The 18,053-nt window shown below is 40.3% G+C and overlaps 1 protein-coding gene across 3 annotated transcripts in view; it reads right to left on the bottom strand.

The window, feature by feature from the left end:
* CUL5 (cullin 5) overlaps positions 1-16,789 on the bottom strand; it is a 32,715-nt gene extending 15,926 nt beyond the window's left edge. For all 3 annotated transcript variants that reach the window (XM_086476038.1, XM_086476044.1, XM_086476051.1), the window contains exons 1-7: positions 16,766-16,789; positions 9,685-9,794; positions 7,264-7,363; positions 5,679-5,855; positions 2,399-2,540; positions 1,149-1,294; positions 992-1,072 (exon numbers count right to left, since the gene is read on the bottom strand). In XM_086476038.1, the coding sequence (XP_086332164.1) occupies positions 992-1,072; positions 1,149-1,294; positions 2,399-2,540; positions 5,679-5,855; positions 7,264-7,363; positions 9,685-9,794; positions 16,766-16,789 (780 nt within the window). The remainder of the gene's footprint in view (positions 1-991; positions 1,073-1,148; positions 1,295-2,398; positions 2,541-5,678; positions 5,856-7,263; positions 7,364-9,684; positions 9,795-16,765) is intronic.
* Positions 16,790-18,053: the final 1,264 nt, after the last annotated feature.

The following is an 18,053-nucleotide window of genomic DNA, read 5'->3' as shown; positions in this document are numbered from 1 at the left end:
CAAAGCAGTAATGAGCTTAATATTTCTGTCGCCTCTTTTCTCTCAAGGGAGCCATTGCTTTTGGAACACCAACTACCCTACTTAGTTTCCAAGTATACATCCAAGAGCTAAGAATAGTTCTCATTCCAGCACACCCTATTTGGTCCAGGCTGTGTGGCTTGAACAAGACACTATGGCTCGATCTAGAACAGAAACTGCTTGTACATGTCAGGATCATCTCTCTTGTCAGCCTCTTTATACCGGTCACAATTTATAGCTGGGCAACATAAATGATTTACAACTTAAAAGACATAAAATACATTTTGATCCACTGCAGAAATTCAGATTTAAAGGGTATTTATTTAAAACAACTTGTTTCCTGAACTAATCTCAACACAGATAATTATGAACTATTCATTGCAGTTAAATCTTCCTCCAGAATCTGAACTGTGTAAAATGCAGCTCAAGTGGGGGAAGGGGAAGGAAAAAAAGAAAAAACATCCTTTATATTAAATGGCCATATTTCAGCCTAAGAGAAAATCCAGAACAGTTTGAATGTTTAACAGTTTCTATTGCTTCTTTTGATTGCAATGAACAATAACTCCTTCAGGTATTCTAACTGAGCACTGAGAAACCCTTTACCTACTAGATGGGCCAGCTTATTTTCAAACATCATTCTCATCAACTGTCAAGCATAGAAAAAAAAAAATCGTATCTGACTCAAAATGAAAGACTAAAAATCAACTTGAATCAAAACCTGCCGTTCAGTCTGAACTTTTGATCTACATTTACTACAAAAACATCTGTAGAAATTGTAAATTGCCAGATTGGAAAGTAATACAGTTTTTTGCAAGAAAAAAATGTAATGGATGATTAAAAACGATAAAATCAATAGTTTCCTATCAATCTACTGCTACCAGATAATACTGTAAAACACACAAACCCCAAAACTGCAATGTAATAATGCTACAGAAATCTAAAATACATCAATTTTTCTACGCATTATACTTACTGCTTCTACAGAGTTACATTCACGCCTTGTTTCTAAATATCGTAGTGCTCTTTTCTCTTCTTCTTTTAGTTTAGCATCTGCCTGTGCAAAAGTAGAACAGCAATCATTTTAAGTACTAACACTTTCAGAACAAAGTTATAACAGAATTTTTACTTACATATTTCATATAATTCTGTACACCGTTTTGCTGTAAATAAGAAGGAGCCTGTGTTCTATAAAATCTCTCTGTTGAATCCAAATATGCCTTTTCAAAGTTATCCCGATATATCTGAAGTTTATCTTCAGGATTAGAACAAAGGTTAACTGCAAAGAGAAAGCCCAAACTTACTCTCAAGTCTTGGAAACTTATGTGCCTAATAATAATCTCTCTCATTAAAGTGAGTCTTGTATTAAAAGGTTGCACTGAACCATTTGAAATGTCCTATAAATACACTCTGATCCCTAAAGGTAATCAAAATTGTCCAGTCTTTGCTCCAAAAACATTTAGGTTAACCATAGGGAACTGGAAAGAACTGTGTACCTACCTGCAGCATTTTGGACATTCAAACATGGTAACCAGAAATACAGATACAATTGCAAAATTGGAAAGAAAGCAAACTAACAAAAACAACCACCAAACAAACCCAAAACAAAAAGCACAGCATAACGCCTGAAATGAACACTTCACCTGACTGAGCAAACAGCTGCTCTTAGACATTGGTCGTAGAATCCCAGTGTCTTTATTTTAGATTTTTTTTTTTTTTGCATTGGGTTGTTTCTGTTTTACAAGAATGGAGACAGTAAGCTTAGTGCTGCTACCCAGCAGTGCTTTGCACTATTTAGAAAAAAGTTTCCACCTTCCTTCCTCTCAGCTGTTTCAGAGAAATAAATATATACATAAACAAAGTCCTTAAATGGAATACACTTTAAAAAACCATTTTGGACTGTACATCTATAAAGCCATCTGAGAGAGTATTAGCCAAGTTTAATTCATCAGGCTGCAGAGCTCTGAAGAAGAGGCAGGCAATGGCGAAATGTCACAGAAGTTTCAGATACACAGCTCTGTTTTGCAAAGAAGAAAAAGACAGAGTCTTAGATGCAGCCTGTTTAGCATTTCTTCAAACTGTCTGAAGAGTCAGAAACGGTACGGAAAGGAGCACAGCCATAAGGTTGTATCTGCAACCTAAAAGGTCAAAAAGTAGTCTGCTCTTTGAGAACACTGATTTTGCAATAACTGATACACAACTAAATCACTCAGAAGTTAAAGATTTTAAACAGAATTTAATTGGTATCACATATCAACAACAAATCAATACAAAATGCCGAAATAATCATAGCAACCCTACCATCACAACTGTCACCTTCGTGTGACGAAAATTCATTTATTAAAGTGAGGAGGCAACAGAGATCGGGCTGTGCAAGACATACCATATGATTCTCGAACTCCAATAACAAGCTGAGAGTCAAAAGCTTCTCCTAAGCGTTCAGCATGAACGAGCTTCATTGCACTGTCCTGAAGTCTATTCTTTATATTTGAAAATATGGATTCATTCCATGTATCTAGCATGAGCTGTGTATCAGGAAGAAAAAAAAATCCTGTTAGAAAGATAAACGCAGACCTAAGTTTGTGCCAAAGAAACACAAGAGATCAGAAACAGAAATTGAACCATTTACAATGGCATTTTCGGGTTATATAGAGCAGTTCAGCAACCTTAGAACTTGATCTTGTCTGAACTTGTTATAGAAGTAACATTCAGCTTACATTCTAAGCCTGCTTTACTGAACTGGACAGCTAGGGGAAGCTGTATTTGATTCATATATTAACTCCATATTTCTGTATAATTTCTACAGTTCTCAGTAATCAGTCAAGTAACTTTTCCAGCAATGCAATGTGTCAGGAGTTGCAATTTCAGGGGGTACTTTTGAGCGAAACATCCAAATATAATTCTGTTTGGCAGGCTCAGCCTTAAACAAAAACAAAATCTCAATTAACATCACAGCTATGTAAAGAAAAAAAAAAAAGATGGTTGGGGATTTGCCTAACATGTTCAATACGCAAGTAGTGCATATATAATTTATAAAATTATACCTCATCTAAGCACTGCAAAGTTTTAAAATTAGTTATGGAGGCTCCTAACAAAATCCTCATCACTCAAAGGGTCCCTTCATATTCCATTGTGTGATTTTTTAAATTTTTTTTGGTGATTGTTGCTGACACTGCTGCAAAGGTACCGCATTACACCTGATCACCAGCCAATGTGCTGCAGCTGAGCAACACAAAAACCTCAGGGGCAGGCCAGGCCATGCTTATGCCCACCTAACCTCCACCTACTGTTCAGCAGTAAATACTGGAAGCATGCTACATGTTTAAAAATATTAATTTGCTTTAAAATTCAAGTTACTGTGGTAATTTTTTTTTTGCCTTTACACACTGGATCTGGCTCTTTCTATATGCCACTGAATACCCAGTGAAATTATGCCAAAGCTTAAAAGATAATTTTTTTTAAAAAAAAATCCAACTCACGCCATTTCATTGCTTTGAAGATACTGGAAGTTTGAGCTTTCTTCTTAACTGCTATTAATGTAACGTAAGCATGCCAGCTGTCAGTCTACACTGGCAGTGGAAAGCAGGTTGGAATCATAAAATTCACCAATTCAAACTTCACCTCATGATTGTGAATAAGCTTACTAAAAAAGAGCTTAGGATGACCTCACACAGTTATACGGCAAAGATAATAGCAAAGATTCGATGGTCTTATTCCACTCTCGCTTTGTAAGATTCAGATTTTAACACAGCAAGCACCTAATAAAAGTCAGATATCCTTTGGAGAGTTGTTTACCCTCCTTCATTCTTAACTTCTCCATAACTGTTTCTCAGTTTCAGCCAAGTATCCATTTCTGACGCTGAAGTCGTACGTGTTGGAAGGAAATTGTTCAAAACACTGGAACATTCTTAGAAGCAAAGCTTTATTTCATTACGCTTCCTCAATTACTTTTTTCATTATTTTAATGTTATTGATATGCACATTATGGTTGCACTGTACAATTACAGAATTGATTTGCAAGAGCTGAAACGAGTAAAAAAAATGGAGAAGTAAACAGTGAGATAATGTCAAGCAACCTGGCAGGCACATTAACAGCTTTGTCATGGTCGAACTGCTTTTAAGACATTATGGATAAATAAGTTTTATGGAGGTATTTGAAGGAAAACACACATACCATTCTGGGTGACTACATGAAGAACTTCCCAAGCATGGGAAAAGTTTTCACAAGGTGCTTTTTAGAAAACTACAGAGAATGATGCCAGAAACATGAAGTGACCTCCAGCAGTGAATGTGAAAGAAGATGGGTTGGAGACTCTGGGCTTTGATGTCCCAATCATGACACGGCCCTAACTGGACTGCCTGAGAGATAAGACACATCTCCATCAGCTTCAGTCCTGAACAAAATCTGAATTCTTAGACACCAGCTCTTTCTCCAACTTTCTCCTTACTACTTTCTTCACTCCACCTTGTTTTTTCTTTCATTTCTTAGACCTCCTGCCTTCTGCATACAGCAGAGTTAAGACTTCAAGTTTGCCAGATCTTGGAGAGCCTAATATGATCACATGCTTTCTCCAACAAACAATGAAAACAGAAAAGGTAACTTGAGGTGGCGAATCCTCTCTTTGCTGCTGTTCTCTTCCCTTTCTTCAAGAGGTATAGAGCATCAGATGTCAAAACAGGAGGGCAAAGAAAAAAACCTGCCCAAAGTAATGCATCCAAACTATTTTGTTCTTCCCACCCTGGAAACTGGGGTACAGTTAAAATGATCTTCAGCACCAAATGAAAGATTGCTAAAGAAATTTCATTTCCCTACAGATACTTGCTGCAATGAAAAGGGATAATGAATGACATTAAATTGAAGGACTTCACAGTTTACAACTGATATGCTCCATTTTTCTTATAATAATATTACTATAATATTATTATAATATAGTATTATTATAATATAATGTAATAAAAGACTAAAACAATTCCAAGGACCACTATTCATGGGACTCGGAACACTTGAGCACTCCATACTCAAAACCCTAACCTTTCTTTACGTGTTTGATATGAAATAGTAAAAAGATCATATTCACAAGATTCTACATGTCCGGTCTTTTCATTGATACAGCTGACAGTTTGGAGGGAAAAGGGGAAATCAGGAGATCAATAGTCATATTGAACTTAAGATGACAGTATTTAGTTGGTCATTTGAAAAATGCAGAGGTGTGCCCCAGTTAAGATCTTGGCCTAGGGAAATAAACTAGGAGTAGAAAACCTACTCACTTACATATACAAGTACACTTGCTACTTACAAGTATAGAAACAGTAGGTGAATTTGCAAGTGCCTCCCACTCCAGGATTCAAGTCATAATTAAAAACAAAAATATCCAAAAGCCCCAAAAAAACCCAAACCCCAAACATACTGAAAGCCCAACAAAGAAGTGCTTTAATCACCTGACCGAAACTGTTAATAGCCAAAGCAAAACTGGAGAAACAGCGTGAAACTGCTACGGAGAGAAGGAAAAAAAAAAAACCACCCAAAAAAGGATCGTTCTGATGCAAAGCGATACATTGTATTACATGAGCGGTGCGATTTCAGCTTCAGCTACAGAATCACTTCTGCACTAGCACCGTAGGCAGAACAGTGTGCGACAAAACTCTTAACACCTATCTCTTACCTTTCGAACAATGCTGTCTTCTACATTAGACTTCTTGTTGCTGCCCTGCTTGCCCATTAAAGTAATCTCTAACTGACAAAATGGCTTGGGCAAAATATCACATTGTGTGAAGAACTTGCGCCACTCCACTATATATGCTTTTAGTAAAGCTGTATCATCTTGATGACTCAGCACTCTCTGGAGGAGGGGGAAGAAGAGGAGGTCATTTAAAAACAAATTTCTGCACAAAATACGGGCTGGCTTTGCTTACATTGAAAATAACTCCCCAAAATAACTCCCCACATAAAATTCAAATATACAGATACATCAGAATAAGAAAGTCTACATATTGTAAGTGCCATTTAGTTAGGGAAGTAGTTATCAGCCCATGGCATACGGATCACTTCTAAAGGGTTAAGAAAGGTAACAGCAAGCAAGTAGTCACTAAATTTAAATTTTCCAAGTGAACCATTTCTTTTTTTTCTTTTAAGCCATCTGCAATTCAAAAAGATTAAAACCTTTGGTCTAAAAGGCATGCACTGGCACAATCATATCTAAAAAAAAATTAAAATTAAACCTGTAAGGACTATGTTACATTCTATACAGTGAAAAGTTTAACTCAATGGCATCTACTACCCTTTCATCAGACCCAAACAGCTAGTTAACACGCGTATTTTATTGAAGCCTGGAAACCACAACTACCAATGGCTATCACAGAGCCTAAAAAGATGCCTCCCAAACAACAGCCAATGCAGACTGTACTGAAGGCCTCAGTTCAGCACAGAATTTATGCCTGTAAGTAAGCTGATGGAACTTAAAGAAAAAAAAAAAAATAAAAAAAAAAAATCAACATTTATATGCCTGGTTATACAAAAGCCTCTGTAAGAAACTATTCCTTTAAACAAAGCCTTAGTGGTGTAAATCTCTTCACTAAAGAAAGATTTTATAGACTTTCCTTTTCTCCTTTACAAACCTCTGTCAGGAGATTTTTATTTTTTTTAATTTCACAACCACCCCCATTTTTAAATTCCTTATTCCAGAAAACATCTTTTGCTATACATTTTACAAACACAAAAATTTTCTTTGAATCTATTGACAACTTCAGTCATTTGGGGGGAAGCCCATAAGAGTGGACAGCTAAGGTTGCTGAGTGGATAGCACGGGTATTTCTACTACACCATACATGTGGCTTGTTTTAAAGCCATCCATAAACACATCAGCACAGCACTGAAGCTAGACAAACAAAATTTTTTTTCAGATAGTAATTTCTTATAGAAAATTTTGCCTCAAGAAGTTTTCGAGTGGAAGAAGATTCCATAAATACTGCTGGATAAACAAAAATAATGGTGTGTTTCGGGTTTTTTCAACATAACACAAAAATCATTGCCCACCCCAGTTTCAAGGACTGTGAGAAAACAATGAGCCAAGGCAAATGCTCGAGGCTAAGTCATCTTTTTGCCAACAGAGTTCACAGCGTAATGGTGATCCCCAGAACATCACAGAGTTTCAAACACAAAAGCAACGCATTTAGATCCGGTGAAAGTCAGAACTATTTGGTTATTTTTCTAACAATACAAATAGAAATTATGAAACGTTAGGAACTTACTGCTTGTGCCTGTTTAATGAAATCAAGGATGTCTTCCTTCAGAGCCTGATGGATTTTTGCTGGACCTTTATCATCCCACAAGCAAACTGCATGTACATCTCTAGAAAACAATTTATCCATCTTTTAGTACAGCTACTCAAAGTTTAATGCTGTAATGTATGAGGTTTAAACAGTCATAATTTAAGTACATCTAAGAAATGAATACACTTTTGATCAATCGCTGTCAAACAACACACGGTTAGATCCCAGTGACATACGCAAGAAAACACGTTTGGAGAAGAGACTGAAGCGATAAGGAAGTCCGGGAAGCAAGCAGCAGAACCTACCTAGGAAAAGGCTAAGGTCAAGAACGAGATGTAGAAGCCAATTTTGATTTCAGTATCTATTCAATAATCCTTATTGCATTAAGAACAATTTTTAAAGCTTTTCTTTGACCAAGACAGAAATCACTTGCCCATAGAAGCATTACTACTCAGGCTCTATTGTTCTAAAATACTCTCATTAACATGCAGCCTTCACTCACAGTTTCACAATCCAAGCACTACAACATTCTTGTGCTACATAGGAAACAGACCTTCCTTGTAAGAAATCTGAGCTCAGGGGCATCAGGTAATTTAAAAGATGTTTTAATTAGTTTAATAAGGACCACTTAAACATTTCATGACAGTGGTAGCATTTTAAAGCTAAGTCCTACTGCAGAAAAGCTACCAAACAGCATCACGAAGCAAAATTCTATTAATGAGCTTTAATCAACATTCAGATAAATTCCTGCTTTTCCTAGCTGACGGCCCAGCAAATGTAACTTAGTTCCTACTTTCTTTCCACACTAAAGACCAAATACAGCAAGTTACACTCTAACCATATGTCATCTATAACGTGGCCTAGCAAGCCTTTTTTTGTCATTACTTTCCTCTGGTGGTTCTTCCTCCTTTTCGTAACGGGCCACATCTTTGCAAGAAAGCAACTATATAATCTAAAGGTATGACTTTGTTCCTATTCAATCAATACAGTTATTTCAATACAAAAGCATCTTTTCTAGTTTGACAGAAAAGACATAACTTAAAAGGTAAAAAGTTCCCTTGACACAGATCAAAGGTGCTAGCTCAGGCTTTACAGAGCTCTACCTAACCTGTCAGACTTACACAACTGTCACATGCAGAAAAGGTGTCACTGTATTTAGAATGCCACTGCTTCCTGACAGTAGCAGAAAAAGCAATACTGGATAATTATACTCAAAGGGCAGGTAGAAGACACCTACAGATTTTGAGATTTTATTAAGAAAGAGCACTCTCCAAAAACAGGAACCTAGGAGAGTGGGATCCTTTCCCTCAACACCCTTTATTTAACCATGAAGTTACTTAAATTCTATTCAATAATTCAGCTACAAGAAAATAAATGGAAAATTTCAATACCAATGCAGAATTACTGAACTAGTTATTAAAAATTAAAGCAATGATTCAGAACTGAATTTGTACCTTAACTATACCATGTTTCTGGCAACTATAGTGGACACATGGTGAGATATTTCTCATTACATGATAAACTACCTTTCCTTTTGGTTGGCAGAAAAGTGTAACAGGTGCAGTAAGATGGGTGTAGAAAGAATCACTGCACTGTCCTCATTGAAAAGAGCAATAAAGATACAGACTGCCAACAACTGCAGTTAACTAAAAAACACTTTTATGAGAGATTTCAAAAAGCAGGAGAGATCACAGATTGGAGCTACAACCATATTTGAAGGAAAGTAACTATGTTGAGAAAAAGATTATTTTTAGATATACTTTTGATATGTACGTTGTAACTCACTTCCATATTATGTAGGCAAAGGTCACACGATGTATTTTAAGAAAAAAATCATCACCTAACAGGAAGCAACTTCTGGCTTTTTCTAAGGAGGAAAATGGCATGGTTTTTAGAAAGTACAATAATGCAAATGCTGTCTGAAAAATCTTATATATCTTAGGGTATAAAACTATTCAAATTATACCAGTTAAACTGCATTACCCTGCTACTTCAGTAGCATTCTGAAGTTATTTTAGAAGAAAGCCATTCAAATCGGAATAATGTAAGAGTCTGCAAACTGCCTTTAAATGAATTTGCTGCCAGAGCAGTAAACAACACCTTCTAATTCTAACAAAAGGTTTGTGGGCATGTACAAAACTTGTTCACTATGACCAGCCGAAGTCAAAAAGCTCTGCTGTTCTTTCTTCATCCTGCTTGCAAAGATCTGAATCTCAGCAAAACTCTGCTTTTGTACATTTACAGTGATGTAGGCACACTTACCACTTCATAAAAGTTAAACTAGTACTTTTGTCTGTGTGTTCCCACAGTCTGTGTCACATGTGACTTCTGTGTCAGAAGTAGTACCATAACTGTATTCCCATTATGCAGAAGGATGCAAGACAATAAAAAAAGACTTACGAAAACAGATCAAACCATTGCTGTTTTGTGACAGACTCCTGACGAAGAAGTTTCAGAACGATAGGGCGCATGAAATCCCATTTGTCTTCAAACTGAAGAGAACCTTTATTCTAAAAGGAACAAAAAAAAATTATTTTTAACAAACCAGTTTCTTATTTAAATTCCCATTAAGGATTGCAGTTTCTATGGTTAATGTAAAAGTATCTTCTCAAGAAGTGTCTCTCTTAAAGCTAGCATTTGAGCTGCAACAGCAGAGCTGAATAACACTTTTCACATAAGTATTATTTTAACAGTGACAGAGCTATTATTTGTTTCTTAAGAGAAGCAGATTGCCAACTTTTCCCTTTATTCACCGCATCAGCTACAACGCAACAAGTTCTAGCAAGTGTTCTTCACCTGTTAACGAAGTTACGCATGGACAACACGAACGATACTCGGTCAGCTTCGCTGCCCCAGCCAAGACACATGCAATGAAAGTCACGAGGCAGAGTTGCAAACCCATCTTGAATAAATTACTGTTACCAAAATGGCAGCCAGGAATCAGCAGTAGTACCTGTGGACGCTGGCACGTACCTTTTTTCTCCACTGTGCTTTTGGAATCAGCAGCAAAGAGGGAGGAAGGAAGCAGAGTAATGTAGGAGCTGTTGTACCACAGACTCCTTTCCTGTGGGTTAACTGGCCATAGGCAGTTTGACAGCCAAGACTAAAGCTGGTGCAGATAAAAATTATTTACGTTGTGCTGAAAAATCTAATCCAAGGTGAATTTTTTCAAACTTATGATAAAATTAAAAGGAAAGCTGAAGAAACAAAGTGCTCCCTTATCATTCTGATTATCTGAAAAATCTCACCGCAGTATACAGGCTGACTTCCACTATTTAAAAAAAAAAAAACACCCAACTTTAAGAGAAAAGTAACAGTTCTATTGCATATGTTGTAATCCTATTGGGTTACAGCTCCACATTTTAAAAACAAAGCCCTGCAATTAAAAGAAAAGTTGATTGAGAGTTCTGTGGCAAAAACACTACTGCTAGCGTTATCTGCAGCGTTATGTTCCAACGCACTGCCTACTTTTGAACAGATCACTGTCTTGGCTAGTAATACTATATTGGACACAATTCACTTAAAATACAGAAAATAATACAGTCTCACTACTTGAAATTCTGATGAGTGCACTGTTCTGCCACTAACACCTCTCAGATAAACAAGCACAGGCAGCACACCACGTTCTCTCAACCATCTCCTTCTGATTAATTTCTACATGTAAATTTACAATTAAATCTATTATTTAATATTCAGAATAAGCACAGTTTGGAAACTATTCCCTGCTGCTCTTAAGTGCAAAGATGTCTCAATTTCAAGTTATAAAGACACAACAGGCACCACAGTAACTATTTTTACAGCAACAGCACCTGGAGGCCTCACAGCATTATTAAACCACTGCAGTAGGTACTGACTATGGGTCTCACAGAAGCAGCCCCTGTTTGCTAAAGTTTAGAATTCTTTCAACATAAAAAAAAAATAGAAAATTTTCCAATTCAGAGTGTTTTGCCCGTTCTCTGTAAAAAAAAAAATTAAAAAATAAAAAAATAAAAAAATTAATGCACCATGTTTGAAAATCATCGGCTTCATGCTTCCCCTACACAGAGCCAGCTTTACAATCATTCTCTAAACTTTGATGAGTTGCTCCAATCTTTCCTATTCCTGTGAAAATGAATAGTTTCTACTTCCAGATATTTCTGTTCCCAGTTCCTCTTTGCAGGATAATGAACTTGAAAGACCAGCTGCTGAACAGTTAGAAGTTCCAGAACAGGCATTATAAAATAAGTAAAAGCAACTTCCTCAAAGTTTTCCTGTAGAGTGAAACTTCAGAGTAGAGCCCATAAGTTTTCTGGAAGAGGTAAAAAGCCTGTTCTGGAATTCTGGAGAAGTGCAATTCAGCCCTCCGCTGAAAACCACTGAAGATAAGAACAAATGCTCTATCTTTGGGAATAAGACTAATTGCACTGTAAAACATGGTGGGGAGGTGGTGGTCAATTGCCAACACTAGTGTTTATATGATTTAGATTGTGATTACTTAGTTCATGCTAAGAAGCACACATAAAACTCCGTCTCAGTTCTAAAAACTGCACATTCACTTGTAAAGAACATGTACCCACTTAAAAAGAATTCCCCAAATAAAGCTTGGCAGAAAACGCCATCATGGAAGTTTAGAACTTTGTTTGCTACACATAGGAGTAAAACTTTTTTTTTTTAAACACACTTCTTCCTTCATTCGTAAATTAAGCAGAAGAGGAAATAAAATTAATGGATTAAAAATCCCACTCAACTAAACTATTCTTTAATTTCAATAAACAATTCAACAGCTTATAGATAGATACAGGCTTCCATGATGACTAATCTTACGCTCTTGTACTGAAATCACAAGAAGCAAGGGTGCATCATACCACCTACTGTGTGTCATTCGTTAATTCCATCTCTGTTCACGTGAGAGAAAATAAAATCTAGTAGTAGAAGTGGAGGTCACACAGAGGTAGTTCTTAGCGGGTACCAAAGTCACAAGTACACAGACAACACAAGGAACCATTTCCTACTTTGAAACACCCACAAACCTATGCAATTTCTGAGCAGTATTGGCTGGGTAACTTTTCTTTCTTAGCTTGTTGCCTCAAACCACCATTCCCAAGGGAAGGTGAGCAGGAAGGCAAGGCACACCTCTGATGAAATGAAACTACTCCACTCCTCAAGTCTTCCCTGAAAACAATTTGATTACAAATTGATTACAACTGATAGCCATAACCCTGGTTAAATAACCATTCTAGAGATTTAAATTTAAGGCTTTGAAAAATAACTCCACTTATGAAATGCCTCGTGTTTCAAAAGTCACTTCACTAAATTTGTTCACAGAGATTTAAAGTTCCATTTTAACACTAAACTTGACTTGAAACATATACTACTTCACACACTATATTGAAATACATACCACAACTTTACTCTTCAGACTTTTTCCTGTTCTTCACTCCTATGTATAAGCACCCAAACACAGTATTTTAGGACAGCAGGTAAAAAACCTCCCAGACTAGGTTGGTGGATATTATGTAGAATTAGTACAATGATGCAGATGAATTGTTCCACTAACCAGTTTTCCTGATTTGGGTATTACCACATGACACAAAATTCCTCTCCTTAACTGTAAGCAAGTTTAAAAGAAGCAGCAGGAGCAGGCACCGAGTATGGTACAGGAGCCTAAATAAACGTGGAACATAAGGCAAGGCAACGTAACAAGACCTCCATGCTACTGTCCCTCTGAATCTTGAAATGGCTATTTGGACATTCAGATTTCTTTATTGTGCACGCTGTGTATTTCAGGCCACATACAAATTCAGCCCTGGTCTCCACCAGATGCTCTAACCAGTACTGTAATAAAGCAACATCCTCTATATCTTACTGTACATCTCATCTACGTATGACTAACATCTTCACCTTTACTACTTCACCGTTTTCAGACACCATGTATACTATGGCTGGTTCACAGAGGAGTGATGTAGGAAGTACGAAGTCCTAGACTGAAATAAGCACCATGTCTTACGGTGAAACCAGTCTCATTCACACATAGAGCGTTCCGTTCTTATCTTCAGCTGTTTTCAGCCAAGGGCTGAATTGTACTTCTCCAGAATTGCAGAACAGGCTTTTTACCTCTTCCAGAAAACTTATGGGACCTACTCTGAAGTTTCACTCGGAAGGAACACTTCTGAGGAAGTTGGTTTTACTCATTTTTGAACTGCAGCTTAAAATTCACTGTCTGATTAATCTCTGCTGCCAGCAGCTCTAAAAAACAGTGTAATGACTGTAGCAAAGTTAATAGACAAAGCAGAAAAGTCACCACAGGGAAAGCTTTGCTATGTAACTAATGAGTGTGCGACACTCACGATATTCTTAAGGCTATCCTAATTGCAAATAGCCAGGAAGAAACAGACAAATTTAAAATACAGATCTGGAAATACATACTTTAAGCTGAAGAATTCAAAAACTTCGGTTATGTTTCCAGATATCAGTGATAGAGGCAAGAGATCAAAAAAAAAATAGTTGAAACCAATGCAAAGGTAAATAATGATTCTCATTTGACTTAAGCCTATGGAAAATCTGCTGCTTTCTTTGCTTCTTCCTTCCCAACACCAGACTCAAGCTGCAATTCATCTCGCAAGGACAGACTCTTGCACTTGCTGGCAGCTCCAGTAAAGCTCTACAGAAACATCAAGGCCTGCTAGCATGAATACAGCTACAGGTCTTCTTTGTGCTGCAGTAAGCTGAGGCTTTCTGTTCCAGAAACTGCAGAAAAACTCATGAATCTTCATGTCACATGAATGAATTGGTTTAGGCTACCTTGTCCCCTGCAAAGGGAACAGGTTACAAGTCCAACACACCCCCTGAAACAAAGCACCCCACTCCAAAAGCATCAGGGTCACATGTGGGTTGAGAGAAAAAACTCTAGGGGACTCACCTAGTAACAGCTCAGGCATCTACAGGAAAGCCACGGCCTCAGTGTGGGAGAGCCATGCTGCTCCAGGCAGGGTACGCACTGGCTCACCACATCACGGCTACCTCTTACTGAGCACTTCAACATCTCCATCACAGCACAACTTGTTGTATCTCACCCAGATTCAACACACGATTGACCATTCTAATTTCGCGTTTAAAGAAGGCTCTCTGAGAATATGCTTCTCACCAGAAAAAAATAACTTACAATTAGGAAAATTATGCACTAGTGGGGTTTAAACAACACTCTTCAAAATTATGACAGCCAGTCAGATTTGGATTCAGCTAGTATCAATTACTAGAACAGGAAAATAATATTTCACTTCATTTTCTCAACTATGTAGACAGTCAAATGAGGACGGAGGAAAACCAGAGAAAACTCTTAGTTCCTGTTTATCCTAGCAAAAACAAGACCTGTCTAAACCCAACTTAGATTTGATTATGCAGACTTATTTGGAAAAGATATGGAAAAACCTTACAGATTTTAACACCTCTCCTTTCTTACCCAGGGATTTTTACTGTGCCAAGATAGTGCTTTTTTTTCCCCCTAAACTTTAAAGCAGATGTACATTTCACAGCCTCAAAAGGCCTGAGGCACTGCCAGTCAACACTAACCTGGAATCAACAGTTTGCTTCTCTGAGAGCACTCTGACAGCAGAACTGCGGAACAAAAGAGCTTATCTAGCTCCAATTCTTGCACTGGTTTACTGTGTCATTACAAAGTCAAATCCCTGTATAATCTTTTCTTTTGTAATGCAGGACTCATACTTCATGTCTTTACAAAACTCACTAATTAGTAAGTTATAGCACTTACAAACCCTCCAAGTGACCAGAAAGGCCTATGTTAGGATAGGCATCTCTGTAGCATTTTTCCTAAAACACACTGTGCGTGTGTATCTTGTTGTCAATATAAAACAATAATGATTCAAAAGCCAGTTGCAAAAAACATGACCAGTCAATGCAAAGCCTTCGGTTCAGCACGAGTCATCTCGCAGAACCAAGGCCTTTGACTCTATCTTCCCTTACTGTACACCTATTATTCTTTCAAAACAGCTGAAGTGGAATGCTGACAAACCTCACAGGCCTATGCTTCCATCTACTACGGGCTATACAGCCACATGTCTCGTCAAAGCACGCATTGGTCTTTCCAGAGATCCTTAAATATACAGCAAAGAGATGGACTAAAACATCAACAAGCAGATAAACCGCCTGAGTCCTGCTCTAAAACCATACCCTTCCACAAAAAGCGTACTTTTTCTTACAGAACATTGGGGGTTTTTCCACCAGTGTTCTGGGATTGTTCAATTTTGGATTTTATTTAAGTCTTATCTGCTTAAAAATCTAACTACCCAGTTAGGCACAAAAATTATAGAGAAATTAATTAAAATTAATTTCAACTACATTTCAATTTCACAAAAAAATGCTAAAAATTATCTTTTTAATACTAAACCCTTTTTTTGGATACCAGGAAGAAGTACAGCTATCAATTATTTCTCATTTCTTCACACTAAGTGTCTCAGAGTAACACAGCCAGCAGTTTCAGGACAAATCTATACATCCAAAATAGGTCAGAGTGCTAAAACATAAGCAGCATTTCTTCAGAACCACATTTAACTATAATGCACAGTGCTGAACGCATGTATATTTCTATATTTATTTTAAATTGCTAACTGATGAAGCTCAGCAGACAGCCTCCCCAAGGCCTTTGGCCCTAACTACGCTTCTAGAAGTGTTATGGGCTTCTAGAAACACTTACTGGAGGCATTAGTAACAGTTGTTTGAAGTAGGCCCATCTTCCATGTGCTGGCACGGCCTCAAAGGCCACAGACAGTCTTCTCCACACACATACGCCGCAAACACCAGGGCAGGGAGTCCTGAGCTACAATACTGGGCTGTCATACTAAAAACTTCTGCTCAAACCTGCAGCAGCTTGGGGTGACTGACATCTGTCATCGGACACCGGGAAAGTGTTTGAAAACAGCCGACTACAAAAGCAAAGCCGCCTAACGTAAGCCAAAGGCCTCCAGGAGTTTTTCTTTGCAGAAAAACTGTAGTTAACAAAAAAGGTGGAATACGGCAGCAACCTAAATAACGACACCTGCCCACCGCCAAGGCATTTTTCAACTCTTTGTTTAACTTAAAACTAATTTTCCGCACACCTAGGTCTTCCTAAATCAACAAAGACACGACACCGTGCCCTCTCTAACAGCACGACGCAACGCCGTTTCCCAACGACGCGTGTTTGGGAAGGGAGAGCCGGGGGGAGGGGGTGCTGGCGGCCAAGAGGCCACCGGCCGGGCCAGGCCGAGGCCAGCGGTCCCGCACCGGGAGCCGAGGCCGCTCACCTGAGGGAGGGCCGCCGGCCCCCCCGCGCCCGGGGAACGGCAACTCCGGGGAGCGGCGCCCGCGGCCTGACCCCGCCGGCCGCCCGGCTCGGCCCGGCCGCCCCAGCCACCCGCAGGGCCCAGCCGGTGGCGGGGCAGCCCCGGCCGCCCGGCCCCCGCCGCCTCCCTCCTCACGCAGGGCCCGGCCAGGGCCCCGCTCTCACCTTTAAGAGATTAGACGTCGCCATGATCCCCCCCGCGGGGCCTCCCCGGCCGGCGCCGCCGGCGGCAGCGGCTCCTCTCCCCGAGCTCGGCTCGGCTCCCCCGGGCCGCTGCCGCTTTACATGGCCCCGGGCCGCCCGCCCGCCCGGCCGGACCCGCGGCGGCGGCTGCAGCAGCGCTGGGCTCCCCTGCCCGGGGGCGAGGTCGGCGCCAGGCTCGGGGCGCTCCGCAGCGCGACCGGTTGGGTCCTCCGCACGCAGCCGCCCCTCAGAGCCTCATGGCGGCGTCCGCCCAGGAGGCGCTCGGCAGCAGCCCCGGCTCCATGGAAGGGGCCGGCCCACATGATGCGGCGCTGAGGAGCCGGCCCCGCCGCCAAGCGCGGCCGCTGGCGCTGCGGGCTCCGCCTGCAGCGCCCCCTGGCGGCCCGCCGCCGCCGCTGCGCCGCCCGGGGGAACCCCCGCCGCCCCACCCCGCCCCGCCCCGCACCCCAGCTCGCTGCCGAGCGCGACCCCGCCCAGGCCCGGCCACCCCGGGGCGGAGAGGCCTTTGGCCTTTGCCTTCGCGGCCCCGCGGGGACGGGCCCTCTACGAAGCCCCTGAGACTCGTAGAACCATAGAATCGTTAGGTTGGAAAAGACCTCTGAGATCATCAGGTCCAACCGTCAATCCAAGCTGCCACATCTACATGTTTCTTGAACACCTCCAACGATGGTGACTCCACCACTTCCCTGGGCAGCCTGTTCCAATGCTTGACCACTCTTTCAGTAGTGAAATTTTTCCTAATGTCCAATCTAAACCTCCCCTGGTGCAACTTGAGGCCATTTCCTCTCGTCCTATCGCTTGTTACTTGGGAGAAGAAATGACCCCCACCTCACTACAGCCTCCTTTCAGGTGGTTGTAGAGAGCAATAAGGTCTCCCCTCAGCTTCCTCTTCTCCAGACTAAACAACCTCACTTCCCTCAGCCACTCCTCATCAGACCCGTTCTCTGACCCTTCACCAGCTTCGTTGCCCTTCTCTGGACACGCTTCAGCATCTCAAGGACTTTCTTGGAGTGAGGGGCCCAAAACCTCACACACCATTCAAGGTGCGGCCTCATCAGTGCCGAGTACAGGGGCACGATCCCTTTCCTACTCCTGCTGGCCACACTATTGCTGATAGGGGCCAGGATCACAGGATAACAGAATGTTACGGGTTGGAAGGGACCCCAAATGATCATCTAGTCCAACCCCCCTGTCACAGCAGGACCACCTAGAGTAGGTCACACAGGAATTCATCCAGGTGGGTTTTGAA

This window comes from Leptosomus discolor, chromosome 1 (genome assembly GCF_034619465.1).
Source record: "Leptosomus discolor isolate bLepDis1 chromosome 1, bLepDis1.hap2, whole genome shotgun sequence".
Classification (NCBI taxonomy): Eukaryota; Metazoa; Chordata; class Aves; order Leptosomiformes; family Leptosomidae; genus Leptosomus; species Leptosomus discolor.
The sequence above is the reverse complement of the archived record's forward strand: the minus strand, read 5'-3'. Positions and strand labels throughout refer to the sequence as shown.